We start from the raw sequence: 21,486 nt of genomic DNA, 5'->3' as shown, positions 1-21,486 counted from the left end.
AAACAACAACAACCAAAAAAAAAAAAAAAAAAAAAAACCCCAGCTTTTTGAAGTTCTCTGAACTTTTCCGTTTGGTTTTTCTTTTTGTTATTATTCTCAACTTCTTTTGTGCCTTTAATTTTTAGCTAATGTATAAAGATAATTGTGTGGTAGAAATAATTTATTTTGTACAGCAGATCATTGAATTATAATTTATATAATAATCTCAATGCATTTTAATGTACAGTGGCCAAAAATAACCTCCTGTGTAGCTCAGCCTCTTCATATCTGTTTAAATATTTTCATTTTCAATTGACTTAAATTTGTCTCTTTCTTCTGAACAGTTGTAAAAAAGTAATGTTGTTGAGAAGGTATTTATAAAAGCAGATTTTTATATCAGGGAAACCTATGAGAAAATACCCACATTAGATCAAATGTGCACATTTACACAGGATATACACTCTGTAGTTGAACGAAGCTTATAAATTAAGAAACCAGAATGTTTTTCTTTACAGTTCTCCATTACAAGTAATTGCGATAATTTTTTACATGAGTATAATTTCCTATGTGCCTTGGGGTAGTCTTTCATTTTGGAAGATACCTGTTAGGGGAAGAAAAATTATTTTCAGAAAAAATAAACAAAACACAGTTCTTTTCCAGTATTATTTTTGACTAAGGACCCACATTTGGTTTATGAATAACTAAACTTTAAACTCAAGGGAAGCTCTAGAAATAGAAATACATCTGGTTAGATGGGCATTCCAGGTAGAGGGAACCATGGGTGCCCATATGGGATATAATGGGGCAAACATAGGGGAAAATATTTCAATTTTTGTTTTTTGAAGCACATTGGTCATAAAGGAAGAAGTAGAAAGGTGGCTTGGGGATGAATCATGTTGGGCCTTGAATGCCATATTAAGGATATTAGTCTTTATTCTATAGATCATAAGGAGGCACTGAATATTTATGAACAATAGTATGACATTCGTTCATCATTTTATTGAGCTTCTACTATGTCCCAAGCCATGCTCTAGGCATTAGGGGTCCATCTCTGAACCAAACAGACAACAGTCTCTGCCTTCATGAAATTCCATTTTTAGTGGAAGAAACAGATAAAAACATTGTAATAAAATTATAGACTATGTTAGAAAGTGATAGAAAGTGTTGATAAAAAGGACAAGTAGGGCAGAATAAAGCAGGAGTGCGTGGAGGAAGTTGATGTTTCAGTTTTAAGTAGGATGGATAGGTTAGGCCTCACTCACATGATTATTCATTCCAAAGCTTTGAAAAAACCTTGAAAGGACTTATAACTTTTCTGTGTATCTATTTTTACTTTAGAATACTATGATAGTGATGTCTGACCTAGATCTGGCCTTGGGACATTGGAAGTCATATTTAAAACCAGCTTGAAAGGAGGGTAGCAGAGGGAGTGAGTCATATGAATATTGGAAAAGAGCATTCCAGGTAAAAAAGCAAGTGCATGTGACTTATTGCCTTATTGAGGAGCCGTGAGGTGGTCATTGTGACTGGAACAGGGTAGATGAAGGTGGAGTGCAGTAGAAGATGAAGTCAGAGGGATATGGGGAGTGAGCAGATTAATAAGGCCCTGTAGGCCACTGTAAGGACTTTCACTTGTGCTAGGAAAGTTTTGAGCCAGAGGAGTGACAGAATCTAACTTTGGTTTAAAAAAATATTACTTTGCTTGCTATGTTAAAAATTAACTCTAGCAGAGAACAGGTGGAAGCAGGGAGACAGGCTAGGAGGTTATTAAAGGAATCTAGGCAAGAGGTGATGGTGGCTAGAACCCGAGCTTTGCTTTAAGAAGATGACTTTGGCAATATGGAGAGAATGGAAGCCATGATATCCATTAGAAGGCTGATAACAGTGATTAGAACCCAAACTGGCATGGTTTGTGAGGGAATGAAGAGGGAAGTACAGGTAGATTACCATGGGACTTGACCACTGCATGTCAAGAAGAGGGAGGAGACTAAGGTGACACGGAAGTCTTAAACCTAGACAAATGGAATGTGGCTGGTACCATGAACATACATGTTACCCTCTGTTTGCAAGTCTTTCCTGACCCTCTGAGCCAACAATTTGCCCCCTTTGTGCTCATGTAGTGTTCCCATTGGGTTATTAATTGAATACCCATTTTTCCCCTCCTACCACACACATAGAGAGCTGAGAGGAGGGGCTGTGACTCTTAGAACTGTGGCATTATTAAGACAGAATTAAGAACTATGAAAGACTGAAGAATCTAAATTTGTATGTAGTTTGTTTGTGGTGAATACCTAATTAATTAGCCACTCAAAGAGCATGGAGTATATTGGTCAAAGCGAGTTTCATACAAGGGTAAGATGCACTGGGGATTCAACTGTGGGTACCAGAGGAATGGTCTTTAAGATGATATGGTCTTGACTTGCTGTGTAATGGTGGCAAAAGGTAGTTAGCTAAGGGGAAATGCAATCTATGGGAGTGGGGAGTATCTATGATTTTGAAATTTTCATGGACTGTTTCAATTCAGTAAGCAACCCTAATATCCTAGGGCTTGACTGTACCAACAGTAAAAGCCATGTTTGACTAAGAGTTAGTCAGTGTTTTAGATCTAGGTTCTTTGGGCAAGTCACTTAGCCTCTTTAGGCTCCAGTTTCATTATTTGTAAAACGAGAGGTTTTGACCACATAATTTTAATTTCATCCTGCTCTAGTAGTATATAACTCCATACTATGTGATTTAATTTGGACCAAAAGTATATTAATTCTGAAAAAAGAGGTGTGGGGAGAGAAGGAGAAGAGGACTCGATCTCTTCTCATAAAACAAATTGGAAATATTGGTAACAATATTTTTTTCTTGTGCCTGTCTCCCATGATTAAACTGCCACCATATATTCAATTATAATACAGATTTGAAACATTCGAGACATACGTGCATCTGAAGTTAGAGAATTTGACTAAAGTAAATCATATTTTCTCTTAATCTACATTCTTTTTTTGGAGATATAATTGTGTTTCCAATCTTGAGTTTTTAACCCTAAAAGATGGGAAGAAAGGGAAGGCAAGAGTTGCTTGAAAAACTGCATGATCTCGCTCAAATCATAACACAGGTGAGACAGGTATATTTCTGGATGATAGCAGGGTTAGTTGAGGCACTTTGATATTTTGCCATTGCTTATTCTGATTTTACATTACAGGAAATCATGAAGCTTATCATCGTGTATACAACAGTCTTCTGTAACCCACTGGGAAAATTAAAGAGAATATACCTGGCAGAAAGAGCCCTAGAGTGAACTGATCTCTCTTAAAATGGCTTCAGTTCGATATAAATAATCCCCGCTCTTTTTTCTTTTTTTCTGGGCAGTAAAGATTGATTGGGGTTTGTGTTAGCAGGATATAATGAAGACAGTACAAAGATGCAGAAGTTTAGATCACTGAGGGAATTGATGGATTAAAAGTAGAAAAAGAGCTATACATATAATAGTATGTTTGCCCCAGCTGATCCAGGCAGCAATGATATTGAACAGCATTTGGTTGGTAATATTTAAAAACAGTTTCCTGAGATTCTGAGACAAAGTAATTCTCATTTCCTTAAAATTCATAATGAAGTTCTCCCCACCAGTGAAATGACCATATTTTTCTTAGAATTTTTTAGCATGCATGAAAATACAGAGCATTAGTCAGCTTCTGTTAAAAGAAATACATGTATAGCATGTGGCAGAAGGGTTAAATTCAATTCCTAATAGCCAATATTTTAAAATCTGGTTCTTTCCTAATTACATCTTTTAATTGACACTTCAACATATTTATAATATAAATAATAACTGCTCTTCATGCTGATATTATATTATTGTAAGATCTTAAAATATCTTCTGAATCATGGAAGATTACTAAATTGTTAGGTACTACTTCAGCTTTGTTGCGCTCTAATTCATTAAATAAGGATGCCTACATATGGTACATATTGGGTTTTATTAACCACTGTCTTTGTTAACTAGAATATACCATTTCCAATGATTCTTGGTATTAGAAGTAGACAACCATATGCAAAAATTGTGTTGGAGTTTTTGAGAAATCGGCATATATTAAAAAAATCAGCAAGTTGATTTTATTTAGACTACTGTAAAAGATGTCATTTAAATATCCATCAGCTGTAACACTGACTTCTTAGACCTAGCTGCTTCATGATATTTCAATACTGTTAAATGTGAGTTTTCTTATTGTTCATGTCTTTTTGAAAAAATTTAGGTGTCTTAAAAACATGATTATTTATTCCAAAGCTTTGAAAAAACTTGAAAGCGTTTATGACTTTGCTATATGTTTTTTCCCTTTTTGACCCTTAAAAAGTTTTTCTTTTGTAAAGAATGTATATGTTTATATATTCAAACTTGTTAATTCTCCTGACTATTTATAGTTGATAAAATAAAAAAAATGAGGATCAATTATTATTTTCTTGTTTGAGCTATGAATAATTTTTCTTGTCTGACAGGTGTTTCTTTTTTTGTTTCCTTTTGGTTTTAATAGAACATTCAAATAAAAACTTTGGCAGATGATGTGGTAAGGTGGTCTTAGCAGCATGTTATTGCATTACTTATGCATGTTGCCTTTTTATTAAAGTAGGTGGACATTAAAGCATTGCTATATGTAAGATATAAGATGTTTGAATGTTTACAAAGTACAGTAAAGTGGAAGAATTGTCTTTAGAGTGAATTCTCTTGTTTTTGAATATCAGTATAAACAATTATATGAGATCCCAACAAAATTTTGATATTATCCTGATACATTTGCTGAACAATTTTTTAAAAAGAATCTCTACCTAAATCTAACTCTGGAAAACACAGGCATGTCCTTTATTGATAGTCAAATAAATTGACTGTGAATATGTTAAGTATAATATTGGAGGAAATTAATTGCAAATAGAAAGGGAATTAAGTTTCCTTCCTATCAGATATGTGCTATTAAATTTAAAAATCTTAAATATTTTCAAGCTGAGTCTCTCATAGTAAAACTTATTAAAAGTTATGGGCTCAAAATTTAAACGCACCACTTTATTGCTAGAAAAATTTAAATGGTATTTTAAGCAATGTAAGTTTTTTCTTTGTGATGTTACCTATCTCCAAATAATGTAAATATTATTAGTGCTTTAAGGAGGTGAAGGAAGGTATGTGGCTTACCTTCATTTTCTTATCAAGATACAGCTGAAGGCAAAAGCCAATTTTCTTGATAGAAATGAAGGACACAGCAAAAGATCAAATATATATGTAAGTAATCCTACTCAGTAAAATGACTAGAACTGTGAAAGTAAACATTAAATGATGTGAAGGGAAAGGAAAAGAGATATGTTGATTTTATGGTTGATTGCATATTTAAATGCTTTTATGTCCACCGTATCTTTCAGTAAAATTTAACTGTTTGATATGTGCTCAGCTTATTTGGGATTACTTAATCTTTTTCTTGAGTTGTTTAAAGATGTTCTACATATCTAAAGCACCTTAATTTTCCTCAAAAAATTAAAAGAAAATTTGAAAAAAATAGTTCAGGATGATTTGAAGTACTGAATCTTAAGTTAATATGAACACTAGACTAGAAACTGGGGGCTTGTGACTTTAGGTGTCACTTTTTCTTTGAATTGAAAGGGTTGCTCTAGATGATTTCTCAGGTGTCTTTCCAGGTCTAAAATGTTATGGTTTATATAGTCTCTTTGTGAGCAACCATGTACTCAAATCGTTTTTGTAATCCTAAATAAGCTGCTTAAAACTGTTCAAATTTCTTTCAAAGTACACCTTTTAATGAAAAAAAAAAAAAAATGTTCCTTGAATCAATAAAGTACAAGGTGTGTTAATGAGGGTCAACATAATTTTGTATAAGCTGTGACAATCATTTGTGTGATGCTTTTTGTAATGTCAAAGTAATTTATGAGATTTCTGATACCATGGTTGTGAAGATACATTGTCCTCATATTTAACATGTCTGCTTTTTTAATGTGAGCTGAAGGTATGCATGTGCTTCTTAACAGAAACCAGAATAAAACTGAGCTGCATTCAGTTTTATGTACATTACTAATTTTTTGCATCTGTTATTTTGTGGTTTAAAACAGAATGCCTTGTTTACATGCAGACAAAGTTGTTAAATTTTATGTGAAATAGCACGCTAATCATTAGAGATTGTACATGGCTCTAAGTCAATATCCATAAAATAGCTAGTTCTTCATAATAGTATTTGTAGGAATAAGATACTCCTATTTATATTTCCAGTTAATGGAAAGGTAGTGTTTTATTTTTGTTTTTCTTCCTTGTTGGTCTCTTTTTTAGGGGAGAAAAGCTTAGGGGCAAAGAAAAATAATAATAATAGTAGTAGTAGTAACAATAATTAGCAGCTACCCTGGTGGTGTAGTAGTTAAGAGCTACGTATGCTAACCAGAAAAAGGTTGTCAGTTTGAATCCACCAAGTCCTCCTTGGAAACTCTATGGGGCAGTTCTACTCTGTCCTATAGGGTCGCTATGAGTTGGACTCGACTTGGCGGCAGCGGGTTTAGTCTTTTTTTTTTTTTCTTTTTCTTTTTTAGGCATACTAAACATCTTAACTTATTTAAACCTCACAATAACCCTATGGTGTAGGTAGTACCGTTATCCCCATTTTAAAGATGAGGATACAGGTATAGAGAGACTAAGTAACTTGCAGAGGGTTACTCTGCTAGTAAATGGCAAAAAACAAAAACATTTCTGTGGAGTCCAACTTATAGTGACCCTATATGACAGAGTAGAACTGCTCCATAGGATTTCCAAGGTTGTAATCTTTACGGAAGCAGACTACCACATCTTACTCCCGCAGAGTGGTTGGTGGGTTCAAACCGCCAACCTTTGGGTTCAAGCAGCCAGGTGCTTTCACCATGCGCCACTAGGGATCCTTGTAAATGGCAAAGCTTAGATTCAAGTCCAGGTAGTCTGGCTTCAAAGTCCATGGTCTTAACCACTATACTGCTACACTGAGAAATTATTCCTAGATATTTGTCACAATGTTTGCCACTTTGAAGAAGAGAAACATTACCGTAATTTCCACTTAGAACTGGGTGTCAGAAGCTCTTTTCATTTTCTTTCTCTTTCTCATAGTTCTAAAGTTGCCACCAAAGACACATTCTCCCTCAGACAACCAAGGGACTTTGATCTAAGACTTTTTTCACCTACTTATTGTGTAAAATAAGAATGACAAGGGACAAAGTTTTACTTTTGAGGAATACTTTTCTCCTCCTCAACTTCTGAGGCTGAAGAATTACTTTAAGGTTTCAAAATAGTACAATCTCTAACTGGAGCTTGCTGCTTAAAATAACATTTTGTCAAAAGACGATAATGATATGTATTATACTAAGTGCCATTTTGTTGTTTCAATTCTTCATGTCATGGTTCTTGATCTCTTTCTTAGGGCTTTTTATTTTTTTCTGTTTGCAGCGTGACCGAATTACAAGTTTTAGAAAATCTACTGTCAAAAAAGAAAAACCTCTTATTCAACATCCTATTGATTCTCAAGTTGCGATGAGTGAGTTTCCAGCAGCTCAGCCATTATATGATGAACGATCTTTGAATTTGTCAGAAAAGGAAGTACTGGATCTCTTTGAAAAAATGATGGTAAGTTAGACCCCTAATTTTGTTGTAATTTAAAAATGTGTGCGCCCTGAATAGCAATAGGTTTTAAGTAGGTGTATTTGTATGGACTGTGTTTATATCACTTAAAGCAGAGACCAGAAACTTGTTGATCCAACAGAACTATTTTCAAAAGTATCTGTTTTTAGAGCCAAGGCATCTTACCTGTCTTTCTCTTCTACTATGTACTCCTAGATGCAGGGGCTGACTTATATTTGTTCTCTAGCATTTATTAGTCTCTGGCACATTAAATCAAATTTTTAATTAATGAATTTGTGTGTCTGTTTATATATAGCAAAACAAACCTAATTCTACTTTGGTGAAAACAGCAAAAGGTATCTTGTTTGGTGTGTGAAATAGAGTTGCGAGAGCATGTATAAGAAATAGTAGAAGGGACAGAGAAATGAATTCATCCAAGTTTGTTCTATTGTCAACAGTCATACAACTTACATTTTCTAGCATGTTTCCTATATTTTATAGCTTGTGGTCTGGGTTATTTCTTAGATTAGGTAGTAAATATAATATTTTGAGTATTCTGCAGTTTGTGTTAGGAGGTTGACGTGAGGCATTGGGCCATATTACATTGGCATGCTTGACGAGAGAAGACCTGGAGAGCCTGATTCATGATTCGTTCATTTAAAATTCTGTCCTACTTATTGTAAAAATTTTTGTGGATGTCTATTTGTCTCTATTTATCTGGAGTCAGAGTCCACAGGGGCTTTAGTGATCCCTTCACCCACACCAAAATAAAAGGTTAAGAATTACTGAAATCTAGACCCTTCTACTCTTATCATTACACCTCTCACCACCCTCACTCTCTCCCTACTGTGCTGAGAAGAGTTACTAGGCTGTCAATAAATATTCCTTGAAAGTTTTTGAATGAATACAAACAAATTCTCATTATCTTTGAACTTGTCTATGAATCTTTCTATCTAGCTACAGCCCTTCTTCCTTGTCCTGTGGTATACTCTTTTTCCCACTGCTCCTTCAATGCCATCTTCTTTGAACCATCTTTCAGCCACCTTTTCTTTGTTATCTGCTGACCTTCCTTGATGATAATAGCACCTGCTTATAATTTTTTTTTCACCTTTTCCCTTGTTACTCATTTTGGTGATTTAAACTGTTACGTTGATAACCTCTTCAATTATTTTTTACTCGAAGTTTCTGGATTTCCTAAACTCTGACCTCTGTATATTTTTAGATAGATACAGAGATATAGATATTTTAAATAGATATAGGAGCTGCTGTAATAAAGTACCACAAAATGGGTGGCTTAAAATGACAGAAACGTATTGTTTCACAGGTCCGTAGGCCATAAGTCCAAATTCAGGGTTTAAGCAGGGCCATGTTCTCTCCGAAGGCTCTAGAGGAAGATCCTTTCTTGTCTCTCCCAGCTTCTGGTAGCCAAGGCGTTCCTTGGCTTGCACTACAGCATTACTCCATCTCTGCCTTGGTCTTCACATGGCTGTCTTCCTTTTGTGGGTGTCTCTGTGTCTTCTTTTTTAAGGCTGCCACTCATATTGGATTAGGACGCACCCTGCTCTAGTACGACCTTATGTTAACTGATAACATCTTCAAAGACCCCATTTCCAAACATGGTAACATTGATGCAAGTACTAAGGGTTAGGACTTCAACATATCTTTTTGGAGGACACAATTCAATCCATAGTAACTACTTACATGTGTGACTATACTTTGGACTGTGTCATCATTTGAAATGATTCACCCTCTAAGACATTTAAATCTGAAATTCTCCTTGGAAGCTAAACCACCTATTTTACCTCTCCCAGACCCTTAATTCTACAGAGCATATATATTATGTATTGGTAGACAGGTTTGACTTCTGGCTCTGCCGTTAATCACGTCCCTTTATTTTCCTTAATGTGGTAAAGGTATAAGTGTATCTACCTCATGGTTTTTTTTTTAGGATTAAAGGAGATAAATATTCCTAAAATAGTGCTTGACATATAAGCTTTCTATATAAACAGTTTTATAAATGTTTGTTCCATTTCTTTCACTTTATCAAAGAAATCCCTGTTGTTTCTTTCATTGCCAATATTTCCCAATCACCTATTGCCAGGCAGCCTACAACCCTGTTGCCCCTCTTAGCTTAAACTCCCAAAACAATGCCAACAATAACAGAAACATTCTTTGACGTTATTAACCCTTTTTATCGCCATATTTTTTCTTTGCAGAAAAATTACACTGACTGTTTTAATCTGATGACCAGTTTGGTTGCTATTTGTCACAGCATAAATACTTCTCTGAGCTCATCAGTGAAGTTGCCATACTCCATTTTGCTTAAGCTCAGTACTTCGGGGCTGTCTTCCACTCCATTCATTTTTTCCCTCACTTCCTTATCTAATTGCTTGCCAAATCCCATTTGTTCTGCTTTTGTAATGACTCTTGCATCTGTGTCCTCAGTTGTCCTCCAACTGCTCTTGCCCTAATTTAGACAATATTCCTCTCTAGTTGTTTCTTGTAGACTATTAAAACAGTCTTCAAACCTAGTCTTCCTCCCATCCTCTGGTCTTGCCTGTTCTAATCCAGTGTTGCTCTATTAATTATTTTTAAGCTTAATTTTCCAAAGCCCCAAGTGGGCCTTTATGTTTCCAGACAGTCATTTTGTATGCCCCTAGTCCGTTCCCTCAACTCTGCTCCTAGATGACTATTTCATACCTTTCCTTTGCTGCTCAAAGCTCAAAACTCTTACTCATCTTTATTCTCGGTTGATAACTTGCCATTTAATTGAATGAGTAGACTGCGGAATTAGAAGAGAACTTTCAAAAACTCCTACCACCATATCTACCTACCTTTTAGTATCTATGCTCACATCTTCTGTCTTGCCACCTGTTAGCATATATGAACTTTTCATGTTCCTATCTTTCCACTTATGTGCAAGATCCCACCCCTTTCCACCTCTCAAAGGACATTGCTCCAATACTTTTCTTCCTTCTCACCTACTATTCCCAGCAGCATACAGACATGATGTGCCATTTTACAAAAATCTCTCTTCACCCTATCTCCCTTGCCAGCTAGCAGTCCCTTTGTTTGCTTTCCTTTGAAGAAAAACATCTTGAAATAATTTGTTTATATTTACTGCTTCTTATACATTCCTCTCCTCTCACTTTCTCTCTTAAACTCTCTCTAGCCAGGCTTACATCCCACCATTTCATCAAAACTGCTTTCATCCATGTTGCCAAATATCTTCATGCTGCTAAATCCCAGTTCTCAGTTCTCATCTTAATTGGCCTATCAGCAACATTTAATGCAGTTGATCATTCTCTCTAATTTGTAACACTTTTTTTTCCTTCTTCTCAACATTCATCTGGTTTTCCTTCTACCTCTCAGGCTGTTCCTCTTCAGTTTTCTTTGCTGATTCCTTCTTGTGTCCCCAACCTCTAAATGTTGCAGTGGCCCAGGGATCAGTCCTTGGACATCTTCTCGTTTCTGTCTACACTACTTTCTTTGGTGATTGCATCTAGTCCTATGGCTTTAAAATCCATTTGTATGCTCACAGTTCTGAAATTTATCTCTAGCTTCATCCTCATGCCTGAACTCCAGACTCATATAACCAACTCTGTAACGGACATCTTTCCTTGAATGTCCAACTGAAAAACCCAACCCATTGCCATCAAGTCGATTGTGACTCATCATGATCCCATGTGTTACAGAGTAGGACTGAGTGCCATAGGTTTTTCTTGGCTGCAGTCTTTACAGAAGCAGATTGCCAGGCCTTTCTTCTGTGGTGCTGCTGGGTGGGATCAAACTGCCAACCTTTTGGCTAGTAGAAAAGCGTAAACTGTTTGTGTCACCCAGGGACCTTTGGATGTCTAATAAACCACTCAAAAGTAACATATGCAAAACTGAACTACTGATATTCCCCTACAAGTCCACCCTTCTAATTTGTTGGCATCTTCATCTTACCAGTTACTCAGACCAAACACCTTAGAATTGTACTTGACTAGTCTTTCTCACTTCCCACATTTTATACATTAGGAAATCCCATTAGCTTTGCCTTCAGAGTAAGGTACTTATGACATCTGACCATTTCTCACTACCTCCATTGGTACCACATTGGTTGAACTCTCACCCACTACCACTATAGTATAGTATCAACACAAAAGAAAACCTGAACAATTATCATGTCATTTATCTCCTCAGATTCCTACAATGGCTTCCCATTACACTCAGTAAAAAAGTTGATATACTTACAATGGCCTATAAGGCCCTGTATGAGCTACCCCTCTCTTCTACTACCTTCTCCCCTTGCTCACTCTGCTTCAACTTCATGTGAGTTTTATGTAAATGTAGCCCTAAGGAAAAAGTATTCTTGGTGGTTTTCTTTTCAATTTTTTTACAACATTTTCAATTTTTGTACATTTCTGTCTTGTTTGAATATTTTAATGTTTCATCAGAAAATTATTATTTTCCTCTCTGAATTTGTTATAGTTTTAAAAGATTTGCTTGTTTGACTAATAAATGTGATTTAAAATATGTATATATACAACTTGATGCCACGTTTTCCCTAATGGGAATCTTTCCTTCCATGGGAATTTTGGAATGGGAAATCAGAGAGAAATATGAATTAGTTAAAAGTAACAACCAAAAAATTAATAAGATTTTTTTTTAAAAAAAGAACAATCTCTTCTTTGAGAGAAGTCCACTTTTACCTTGAACATTATGTGTTTTCTGTATTATCTTTGGTTTGACTGTAATCAGTTTACAGTGAACAATTTATTTTTGTTAATAATCATAGCTTTCACTTACTGTGCACTTACAGGCCATGCATACCACTAAACAGTTTACATGTATTGTTTTCAGTTGATTCTTATGACAGTACCACAAAGTAGGCAGCATTATTACAGATAAGGAAATTGAGGCTTAGAGGCAGGTTAGGTAACTTAATTCAGTAATTTGCTAAGCTGGAACTTAAACTTAAGTACATGAAAATCTTAAAAGTGTGGCATTTTGGTAACATCTATATCTAATAGTGTTTCATTTAAGGTAAATATAAAATTACTAAATTTTCCTTGCACACATACTGACTGGAAGTAAAAGGCAACTCAGAGGTGTGTTGTAGTAGGTAATGCCAGCGTGGGATTGATTATTTCCCACTGATGATGGAAAACTGTCCATAATAGCTTTTTATAGAGCATAAATTGAAAAGAAAGGGGCTAACAATTTAGTAATGGAAAACGGTTAAAATGTCATTATTACAGTTGATTGGGAGAAGGTACTTAAGTCATTCTTTTAAAACACAGAAGTAGATTTCCAGATAGGAAATTTCCCTGTTTTATTTCACTCCTAAAGTGTCCTTCCCTGTACAAATAATGTAAAAGATGTTCTTATCCTACTTGATGGTTGTTATTTCAATCTTGTTCTCTTGATATTACCCTTTATTGTGATGTTCCTGTTGATTGGCTTTTTTAGACTTTAAATAACTACTAAATGTTTTATACCATTCGGCCTAAACACTGTATATGTGTTTTAGGATAACACCCTGAGGAATAGAATGTTTTAAATAATTGCATAAAATAGTACAACATTATGCACAGTAATGTGTATAGTAGACACAGTGGCTGCAACAGTGGGCTCAAACATAGCAACGATTGTGAGGATGGCACGGGACCAGGCAGTGTTTTATTCTGTTGCATATAGGGTCGCTATGAGTCAGAATCGACTGGACGGCACCTAACAACATAACGATACATAATAATAGCATGTGAGAGGCTTGATAAGAAATAAATTACCTTGAAATTGCTAATCCTATTTGTTATTTGGAATTTCTGGGTAATGATATATTTTGGTGAAACTTTTGGTGAAAAACTTTAATAATTAAAGACAATATTCAGTACAATCCCTACTCTCTTACTCTGATAATTGAAACTTTTGTTATGCCTGAGGATCACATCTATAAACAGCAGTTATTTTACAGACTTGTAGATGTAGATAATAGGGAATATTGGGCTAAATCTAAAATTACCTCAGGATATTTTGTTAAGTATTAGCTGTTTTATTTAATTGCTAATAACTCATTTTAAAAAGCACTTGACTTTTTATAGGTAAGTAAAATCCTGAAACAAGTCCAGTTAATTGAAATATCTGAGTGGTTAAGTTTTGCTTACTAGTGTATTAGCAGGTTAACCCTGGTGGCGTAGTGTTTAACATCTATGGCTGCTAACCAAAAGGTTGGCAGTTTGAATCTACTAGGTGCTCCTTGGGAACCCTGGGGGGCAGTTCTACTCTGTCCTATAGGGTTGCTATGAGTCGGAATCGACTTGATGGCAACAGGAATGTTCCATTGACTCTGACGTCTATTCTGTGCTCTGGTACATCACTTTTCTGTTGTAGATATTCAATGAAATTATTATAGATGGATCTTCTGGGTAATGGTATCAGTGGTTATTCCTGATAGATTTAAAGCTCCAAATTTGAATTAGATGACTGTTTATTTTATAGAGCTCAAGCTCTTTATTATCAGTGTGTCTTCCATAGTTTGTAGAACTGAATTTTGTATAGTCACAAACTAGTAATTGAAAATTGGGAAGTGATTGTTTTATTGAAACTTTTAAGATTTAAAAATATCTTGTTCTTTTCCTGTAATTTTTATAATTAACTGTGTGGGGTAAATTATAGTTGCTCTTCAAGACTCCTGCTCCTCCCACATTGAATATACTGCTTAGGGACTATTAAATGTTTCATAGTGATAACTTGTTTTTTTTATCCAAACAGAGTTAATGTAATTGGAGCAAGGAGAGGAATGCATGTGGACTCTTGCATTTCCTTTTGAATATTATTGCTCTTTAGTATGCAGTTGTTCTCTCTCTCTCTGTTCTTGAAGGAGGATAAGAGAGTTTCCATTTTAAACTTAAAAAATAAACATGGAAACTTCTTGGACGTTCAAGTTGGATTTTGATTTATATTAGCTAGCACAAGTATCTATTGAATCGAGGTCCAGTTTACTAATTGGTAACATTGAATTCATATAGATATGTCAATAAGGACTGTGTTCTAATATAGATAATTAAATAGTTTTGTCTTATGCAAAAGATGAGGCTAGGGATTTATAATGAATTTCTAGGCACACTTCATTTCAATCTCATTTATTAAAGGCAACTTTTGATATATGATTATACATGCAAATGTGATGTTTTGCACTTTGTTTCTATTCAGCAAATTTATATTAATATATTTCACATTTTTGGCATAATTTAATCATAGTATGGTTATATGTGGAGAAAGATGTGACAGTCTGCTTCTGTAAAGATTACAGCCTTGGAAACCCTATTGGTCAGTTCTACCCCATGCTTTATGGTTTCTATGAGTCACACTAGACTCGATGGTAATGGGTTTGGGTTTTTTTGGGTTTATAGTTGTATGCAATAAATACTAAATTATCTATTCCCATATTCCCTCTGTTAGAACTCTCATAAATAATCTCAAAGCTTTTAATTTTTGTTCCCTCCCTTTTGTCTTTCATCAATTTAGGAGAATGTTAGACCTTGAATACCAGGTGTTGTACAATAACCCAAGCATACTTGTTTTCCCCAGACTGCTATCATGGGTTTCTCTCTCATCCAACCTGTCTTTCAGAAGTTGGTTAGCTTGGATGAGAACCGTTTAGTGCTCTTAGCATAAATAATTTTAATTAATCGCTAAGTTACCATAAAATAAATTTTCAGTAGATTAGGTCTTAAAATTTATAATAAGCCATGAAATAGTTTTCAGAAATGATTAGATTTTCAGATACTGTCTGTTGTTAGGTGCCATCAATTTCAACTCCTAGCAAAATCAGTTAGCAGCTGAGTACTTAACCGTTGCATAATAAAAGACATCAGGACTCCTAGAATTATCTAGACAGCGTAAATTCCATTGATTACATTTACGTTTTAAGTATTCCTACTCTATATCATTAGACTAGCATCATTCCTATACAGTATGTTTTGTTTTCTTACACAAACTTCTAAGAGAAGCTTATAAAGGATGAGTAAATCTTACCCAATAAGTAGGTCTAAATAGTAACTAAATCTGGGTCAGTTTTTCATTTCCTTACCGTATATAATTCTCATGTAAGGGTGACAATTGAAGGAACAAGATAGGAGTTCCAGGAAGAGGAAGGAAAGGAACTAGGTTTTCAAATTTACTCAGATCGTAGCTGGAAAACTTCATAATTCACTGCCTCTATTCTTGGATTATAGGAGCCCTGGTAGTGCAATGGTTAAAACGCTCAGCTGCTAACTGAAAGGTCAGTGGTTCGAACCCACCAGCCACTCCACGGGGCAAAGATGTGGCAGTCTCCTTCAGTAAAGATTTACAGCCTTTGGAAAGCCTATGGGGCAGTTCTACTTTGTCGTATAGTGTCGCTATGAGTTGGAATCGACTGGACAGCAGTGGGGTTTGGGTATTCTTAGATTATACATAGAAATGTTTTCAAAAATACATATTTTTTTCTGATTTAAAATATTCTATTAGTATTTATTGGCATGAATGCATTTCAGCAACCATTTATTGAATACATACAATATGCCAGGTAGTATGCTAGGTGCTAAGGGTACAAAGATGAATTCAACACATCCCTTGCCCTCCTAGAGCTCAGAGTTTAGTCAGGGAGACAAGCAAGTAAATGAATTATTTCCATAGTACTAGGATAGCTATAGGAGCCCTGGTGGCGCAGCAGTTAAGTACTCAGCTGCCACCCGAAAGGTTGGCAGGTCAAACCCACCCAGCAGCTCTGTGGGAGAAAAGACCTGGCAGTCTGTGCCCATAAAGATTACAGCCTAGAAAACCTTATGGGGCAGTTCTGCTCTGTCACATGGGGTCACTATGATTCAAAATTGACTCCATGGCACCTAATACAACAATAGGATAGCTGTAAGGAGCCCTGGTATTGCAATGGTTAAGTGCTTGGCTGTTAACCGATAGGTTGGTGGTTCGAACCCACGCAGCAGCTCCGCAGGTGAAAGACCTGGCGATTTGCTCCCATAAAGATTACTGCTTAGAAAAGTCTACGGCGCAGTTTTACTGTGTCACATGGGGTTGCTATGAGTTGAAATTGACTTGATAGCACCCACCAAATAACAACAGCAGGATAGCTGTGAATAGTCTACCGTGGATACTTAGCCCAAACCTCAGGGAGGAAGCAGGGAAGATCTAAATATAACATAAAACCCACTGTCACTTCTGGAATTTCAGTATTTATTGTTTGGCATTTAAAATGTTCTGAAAGCCTGAACAATTTAGTTCATCAAGGTCCAGTGCTTTCTATGTGCCAGTTACTGTTCTAAGCTCTAAAGGAGAGAATAGTGAACAACTCAAAGAAAATCCCTACCATCAAGGAGCTTATGTTCTGGTGGGGGTGATACATTAGAATATAAAGTGTAATTGTAGAAACGACAAAGAAAAGATAATTGCTGTGCCATAGGGAGCTTTATTTGACAACTCTGCTGAATGTTAGCTTCTTTGTATGGTGCAGGGGACGTAAAGATGCCAAAGACACTATCACTCCCTCAAGGAATTTACAGTCTAAACTAGAGGTCAGCAAACTACGGTAGCCTGTTTTTGCACAGCCTGCAAGAGCAGAATATTTCCTAGCGTGTGAAAATCAGATGAATTTTAGTGTTCATAAATAAAATTTTATTGGACACAACCCCCCCATTTGTTTATGGATTGCCTATTACTGTGTTTGTGCTACAACTGCAGAGTTGAACAGTTGAGACAGAGACTGTGTGACCAGCAAAGCCTAAAGTATTCACTGTCTGGCCCTTTACAGAAAGAAGTTTGCTGACCCTTGGACTACTGCAGTAGCCTCTAAACTTTTTGATTTCCCACCTCATCAGAAAAACAAAAACTATTTGAGCAAGTAATGCCAATATATTGAAAAGTTGTATGCATGTTTATATGTACTAATATTATATAATTCTGGAATACACACATAGTAAGTAAAAGATAAAAAAATGGGAAGAACAATATTTTAAAATATTTAAAATAATTTTATTTTGTTTATTAATGGTACAAAAGTCTTTGCTGTCATGATTAATAACTCTTTAGTGAGAACAATGTCAATGTACCATTATTTTTTATGTCTTGTTTAAAAACAGACAGTAATTAGGTTTACTTCCAAGTTCATTTTATCTTGATGTTTGGTTTAATGTCTGTTATAGTTGAAACATAAATTTGACAAAGATACATAGGTCCAAACGGAACATTGTTAGCATCACTTATTAAATCATAGAGTTAACTTTTATCAGTTCAATCCAGGAATCAAGCAAAGGTTTCTTGCTAAACCATGGCTAGTAAATTTCCATCTTCCTTGATGACAGTAAGCTGTTCTTGCAACTAATCTGGGATGTTGCATTTTTATATTTTAAATACATGGGTTCAAAATGGGCTTTAATAAATGAGTCTTCATGTTATCAGGGACACAGGCTCTTCCTGTTTTTCCTTCCACATCCTTAATGTGTAGACCCTCATCGTCCTGTTTGTCTCCTCACATCCACTCCAGACATTGCCATCCAGTACCAGGAAAGAGCAGGAAGAGGTGATTCAAACAAGGGTGAAGGAAATTGACCTGGGAGTTGGGTCTGCCAGTGTATGTCTTTTTCAGTAAAGTTCATTTGAAAAGCAGTTAGTTTCTTACTAATTGTGAAAATGTCGAGAGATTACTTGCCTGTTTGTCAATGAAAAATATCTAAGTTGTGCTATATGTGAACAGTCTTTAAATCCATGTCCTGAGATAACCAGAGGTTTCTCTGTAAATTGTATGTTTCCATGATCACTTCCTCTCTCACTTAAAAAATATTATAAATATTCGACTGTATTTTAAATATCTTGCTTTTGTTTAAAGATTGCTACATGTTTTACTTTCTGTAACACTATGTATTTCAGTTTAAACTTTGTTTGCAATGGCCAGATTTCACATGTGGGTTTACCTTGTTCCGGAATCCTTCCCCTTACAGTTTATCCATAACACATATTTTTTATGAAATACGTCATTTATATTTGGTATTTTATTTTCTCTGTTAGATCTTTCCTTTAGCGAGTCAAAGAAAAGTACTTTATATATTTCATTGTTGAAACAATTTTGCACGTACTATAAGCCGAGATTTTGTAAAAGCTATATTTTCATCCAACTACACAGTAAACCTCCCACACTGAGTAATTTTTCTAATACTTGTTCAGCAAATTTTCAACGATGATTTCTATGTGTCTTCTGTTGGTATTTGCTGACAAAGGAATGTGTTTCAGTTTACTGCCATGTTTTACATGTATTATTTCAGCTGCTTTTACCAAGTGTTTCCCCAATGCCATGGGACCATTTGTCTTTTGCTGTTAAAGAAAGAAAATTCAAAAAAGGTTTCTAAGCATTTGTCATTAAGTTTACAAAATTTCACTAACATACTGGATTGAGTATCACATGATTTTAATTATTGCTGAGAAAGTGTAGAAGCCTTCTTCATGATCTGGATGCTTTGCTTTTAAATGTCTTGCTAAATTGAGGTAGCTTTATACTGTCCTTTAAAGCACTTGGCCGCTAACCAAAAGCTCAGCAGTTCAAACCTACCAGTCGCTCTGCAGGAGAAAGATGTGGCAGTCTGCTTCCATAAAGATTTACAGCCTTGGAAACCCCGTGAGGTTGCTATGACTCGAAATTGACTCTTCAACAATGGGCGGGTTATACTATCCTTATCTAATATTTTAAGGTACAGTATACACTTACACTGAGGGTCATCATTGGTGATGGATATACATCCATATTTCAAATAAGAAATTATTTTGGCAGTTTCAATCTTGTGGGGTCAGTTTCTTATTAGTGCTACATTTTAATTGCTTTTACCATTTAGTGTGGCTGATGAGGCTCATAATTATGAATTGGAGATATAACAGCTTAGAATCTTCTTATTCCCTTGTCCTTACATTATTGATATTATCCTATTATCCCAGTCTGCTGTCTTTGCAGAAATCTTTTAAAGCCACTTTTCCATTTTATGATGGTTGATTTAATTATAACTAGATAAAATAATCTATAAATCTGCTTAACGCGTAAACTATAGTATATTGCAGTACTCAGAAAGTGAACAAATGTGCATTATGAATGCCCACTCCTCTCCTGAGATACCTCTTGTATCATTTGAACCTATGGATCCAATGAAGGTTCCAGTGTTTATTCACATGTTAAGTATTAGTAACGATTATCATTTTTGTTTTGTTGATTAAAAATAAATATTTATCTTCCAAGCCCTAATGGATCCTTTTTGTAATCTCCGGATTTATGTAATTTCTGGAAACCACTGGTCCAATGTTGAGCTCAAGATTAAAGATTATGGGAAAATTAAAATATCTGTTTTCTATATCTAAATATATGTTCTGTATTTCCACTCCTGATGACAAAGAGGTATATGTAAGTTTTCAAAGTAGGATCCCTCCAACAGGACCTGAAAGTAGAAATAGATGAAGTTTTGTGCAATACTCAGTAACATTCACTTTTTTGTCTGCTTTGCCTCCGTACTATTTTTAGACATAATATATTTGGACAATTTTTTTCCTTCAACTTGGTTTTCCATCTAAGCTTCTATGTTATGTGGCTAGGATCTATATGTAGGTAAAGCTAACTGTACCTTTTGAAAACACAAGGTAGTTAATTAATTCCAGGTAGATCTGGCCAGTTATTTAATTATGTAAAAAAAAAAAAAATCCCGGTGTTTTGATTGGAATTTTAAGAATCAGAGAACATATCTTCAGAAAAGAGTAAATTAAACAAATATTGTAAAAATTTGTAATCTTAATCAAACATAACTATAATCACTGTTCATGCTAGAGTATATATTTAGTACTAGAGTATCATTGGAACCCTGGTGGCATAGTGATTAAGAGCTTGGCTGCTAACCAACAGGTTGGCGATTCAAATCCACCCAGCTGCTCCTTGGGAAACCTATGGGGCAGCTCTGCTCTGTCCTGTAGGGTCGCTGTGAGTTGGAACCGACTCGACGGTACATAACAACAACAACAAAGAATATCATTGGTTCATTCTCTTCAGGGTATAGGTCCCCTCAGCACAGGAATTGGAGAATATTTGAATAATTACTATTGAGAAGGAGAAAGAAGAGGACAAACATTTCATGATGAAATCAAGTTAAGATTTAAAACTATCAAGTAGAAAATCCAGCTTTAAACTGGAATCACGACATGAGGGAGAAACAGAAACAATACTTAATAAAAGAGCAACTTTATAGAAAGAATAAGCATTATCTCTGTTTTATAGAGAAGGAAGAGGTATAAAAACGTGTAAAAGCTTGACTAATCCTTTCAAAAAGTAAAAAATAATAATAATAAAAAATAAACACAGTGGGAGAGATAGGAAAATAGAAAATGATGTTAGAAGACTAGGGAAAAGTTTTAAAAATTATATTGTCATCTGTTTAAAGATTTATGGAGAGACAGAATGAGAATAAAAATCAGAATTATAATACAAATTAATGAACAGGCAGCTAATTGAACTTTTAACCTTCTCATTTCATTCTTACGTTACTTGTGAGTAATAATTTTAAGAGTGTAGTGTTTATTTGCTGAAGAAGGTAAAGCAGTTCGAATCCACCAACCACTCCTTGGAAACCCTATGGGGCAGTTCTTCTCAGTCCTACAGAGTGTCTATGAGTTGGAATCAACTCGACAGCAACTGGTTTAGTTGCTGTGGAGTCATCTTTGACTCATGGTAACCCCATGTAAACCAGAGAAAAACCGTACTCCATAGGGTTCTCAATGGCTGATTTTTCAGAAGTAGATCACCAGGCCTTTCTTCTGAGGCACATTGGTAGACTTAAGCCCCTATTCTTTTGATTAGCAGCTGAGCACGCTAACCGTTTGTGCTGCCCAGAGAC

The 21,486-nt window shown here is 35.3% G+C and overlaps 1 protein-coding gene across 3 annotated transcripts in view; it reads left to right on the top strand.

The window, feature by feature from the left end:
• The window catches only part of DIAPH2 (diaphanous related formin 2), a 1,008,160-nt gene that overhangs the window by 53,911 nt on the left and 932,763 nt on the right, over positions 1 to 21,486 (top strand). For 2 of the 3 annotated variants that reach the window (XM_004377544.2, XM_023732385.1), the window contains exons 2-3: positions 4,497 to 4,529; positions 7,418 to 7,594. In XM_004377544.2, coding sequence (XP_004377601.1) covers positions 4,497 to 4,529; positions 7,418 to 7,594 — 210 coding nt within the window. The remainder of the gene's footprint in view (positions 1 to 4,496; positions 4,530 to 7,417; positions 7,595 to 21,486) is intronic. The other variant, XM_023732386.1, reaches the window with a different exon arrangement.

Source organism: Trichechus manatus, unplaced genomic scaffold (genome assembly GCF_000243295.1).
Source record: "Trichechus manatus latirostris isolate Lorelei unplaced genomic scaffold, TriManLat1.0 scaffold00051, whole genome shotgun sequence".
In the NCBI taxonomy this organism is placed as follows: Eukaryota; Metazoa; Chordata; class Mammalia; order Sirenia; family Trichechidae; genus Trichechus; species Trichechus manatus.
The sequence above is the reverse complement of the archived record's forward strand: the minus strand, read 5'-3'. Positions and strand labels throughout refer to the sequence as shown.